At 46.5% G+C, this 2722-nt stretch overlaps 1 protein-coding gene across 2 annotated transcripts in view; it reads right to left on the reverse strand.

The window, feature by feature from the left end:
• Positions 1-561: 561 nt before the first annotated feature.
• rtn4r (reticulon 4 receptor) overlaps positions 562-2722 on the reverse strand; it is a 45709-nt gene continuing 43548 nt past the window's right edge. For both annotated transcript variants that reach the window (XM_086112444.1, XM_086112443.1), the window contains exon 2: positions 562-2599. In XM_086112444.1, coding sequence (XP_085968570.1) covers positions 1218-2599 — 1382 coding nt within the window. In that variant the 3' untranslated portion in view covers positions 562-1217. The remainder of the gene's footprint in view (positions 2600-2722) is intronic.

The raw sequence follows: 2722 nt of genomic DNA on the forward strand, positions 1-2722 counted from the left end.
GGCATCTCGTAAGGGGAAGGCTTCTATTAGACGTGATCTTTATTTGTATGAACACATGTAAAGTACCGTATTTTTCCGCACTGTAAGGCGCTACGGAGTATAAGGCGCACTTTCAATGAATGGCCTATTTTAAACCTGTTTTTATACATAGGGCGCGTTATAAGGCGCATAGAATAGAAGCTACAATAGTGGCTGCGGTTGTGTTATGCATCCACTAGACGGAGCTACGCTAAAAGGAATACAATACAATACAGTTTTATTTATAGAGAGCCGTCACAACCTCTGCAGCTGTAACAAAGCGCTTGACAGAACATTTAAAATACTATGTCCAAGAAATCAGAATATTGATCCATATATAAGGTGCATCGGATTATAAGGTGCACTGTCAAGTGCTTTTCGGTGCGCCTTATAGGGCAGAAAATACGATAACGACATTGAATGATATTCAACCTAATTAAGGGACAGTGGCATCGGACTACCAAGCATGACTTAAGGTAATGGTAAAATGGTGGAATGGAGTTGCCGTCAAAAACTTAACAAGAACACGCTGACAAAACAATCTACGAAATAAGAACTTTTATTCATAATATATTCATACTTGTACACAAGTAAAATAAAATGCATATCTATGATTCCGTTGCAATAAACAAATTGACAGCATTCTTTTTTGGCAAATGCTACCCATATATTCTTTCTCTCATAAAAATAAAAAGAAAGATGGGGGAAGATAAAACAACATTTTTTTTAACATAAACATAACATTACTCGACAGATGCATCACTTTCAATAAATAATGGGGGGGAGGGCAGGGGTTCCTTAGTTTTCATAAAATGGACCCAACATTCGTCGTGTGCTTACTGTGTCGTATAGCTTGTCCTTTTTTTTTCTTTTGGTGGACTCTTGAAGCAGGAGAAGCTTTGAATGGCGGGGGTGGGGGGGGGGGGGGAGTCTCCAAAATGTAGCTTTGACACATACAGTTCAGTACATAGAGAACAAACGATTTTGGGCACCGATTCATTATTTACATCAAATCTGTTGTGTTCTGTAAAGGCATCCATTTTGTTTTCCCGCACTCTGTCTTCATCCTCTGTTCTCGGGCGAATGTAGCAACTCACTTTTTCAGTCACTGCCTGTTGTCTATGCCTCTGCATCCTCTCTTATCATTGTCACCAGCATCCGCAATCTTCAGTCCTGCATTTGGAATCACATCAGGAGTCCTAAGACATGGCTAGAGAGATCCAGATTGTGGGAATGAGGAGAAAGCGCAGCACTTCCAGCGTAGCGCCCCGGCCTTTAATGCAGTGGGTGTCTGATCGCGGCTTTTTGGAGCATTTCTTTTTCTTTTTACTTGAGGTTGTTGAAGATTCTAGACTGTCAATAAGGTTTGGGTTCATATTTTCCAGAGGCTTGTCCAGGGTGTTGGATAAGGTTCCAAGAGGCCCGTCGTTCTGCTTGTTCTGGGTGTCATTTTTTGTTCTTTCCGGATCCTTAAATTTCGTCTTGGACATGTTCTCCTTTTCCTTCAAGGGGTTGTGAGTAATTTGGCGACTCTTGCCAGACAGGATGGACGACTTGTCGTTGTCGCCGAGACAACACCTTGGAATCGTGTCCCCTTGAGGATTTTCAGTGGAGGGGAACTTGCCGGACTGGGCCTTGGAGGTGTAGAGATTGGTCTGGATTTGAGGCGTTTCCACACATCCCTCCAAGTCTTCGCTCTTGAGTCGTTTCAGGTCTTTCCCCGCCAGGAATTCCGGAACGTCGCACTCCAACTCCGAGCTGGAACCCTTGAAACGTTTGAACCACTCCCACAAGGTCCTGGCCCGACAGTCGCAAATCCACTGGTTCCCATTTAAGCGCAAGTACTGGAGGGTGCTCAGCGGATCCATCGTTTCCCCCGTCAAGACGGTGAGGTTGTTGAAAAACAAAAACAGGGATTTCAGCTTGGCCAGATCAGCAAAAGCCCGGGGTTGGACGAAAATGACGCGGTTCTGGTGTAGTAGCAGGCGGTCGAGATTGATCAAACCACGGAACATATTGTCAGTCACGATCTTGATCTTGTTGTTGTGCAGGTAGAGATACGTAAGGTTGGCAAGGTCCACAAAAGTGTCGTCATGCAAGGTTAAAATGTTATTATCCTGCAAGTAAAGGTACTGTAGGGAGAACATTCCTCGGAAAACCCCCACGGGCAGCTCAGACAGGCCGCACCTGTGCAGGTGGAGGGTGTGCAGCTTGGTTAAACCTCGGAAGGCCGTCGGGCTGATGGTGCGAAGGTTGCCATTGTCCCCTATGTCCAGTTCCTCCAGTTTCTCCAAGCCGTAGAAGGCACCGGCCTCGATGTGGCTAATGTTGTTCGAGTAGAGCCACAGGACGGTGAGATTTTGGCAAGAGCTGAAGCTGGTGGATCTCACAACCGTCAGCTTGTTACTCTGGAGGAAGATTCGCTGGCTCCGCACGGGAATCTCGGTCGGGATGGAAAACAGTCCCTGTTGCTGGCACGCCACGGTGGGCCGCGGCTCGCTGTAGCACACGCACTTAGCGGGGCAGCTGTCGCTTTGAGGTGCAAAGTTCAGCCACATGATCAGGACCAGGAACCGCCCCCCTGAAAAGACAGCAAGACACAGCGGACGTATTAGCAACCGGCAGTTTTGCCCGTGTTTCACTGGATATACGCAACATTTTGAAGAACACTGCTCAAGTCACAATGCCGACATCGTACAAACCA

The sequence above is a fragment of the Hippocampus guttulatus genome, chromosome 5, assembly GCF_054856545.1.
Source record: "Hippocampus guttulatus isolate MCC_2025c chromosome 5, RoL_Hgut_1.0, whole genome shotgun sequence".
In the NCBI taxonomy this organism is placed as follows: Eukaryota; Metazoa; Chordata; class Actinopteri; order Syngnathiformes; family Syngnathidae; genus Hippocampus; species Hippocampus guttulatus.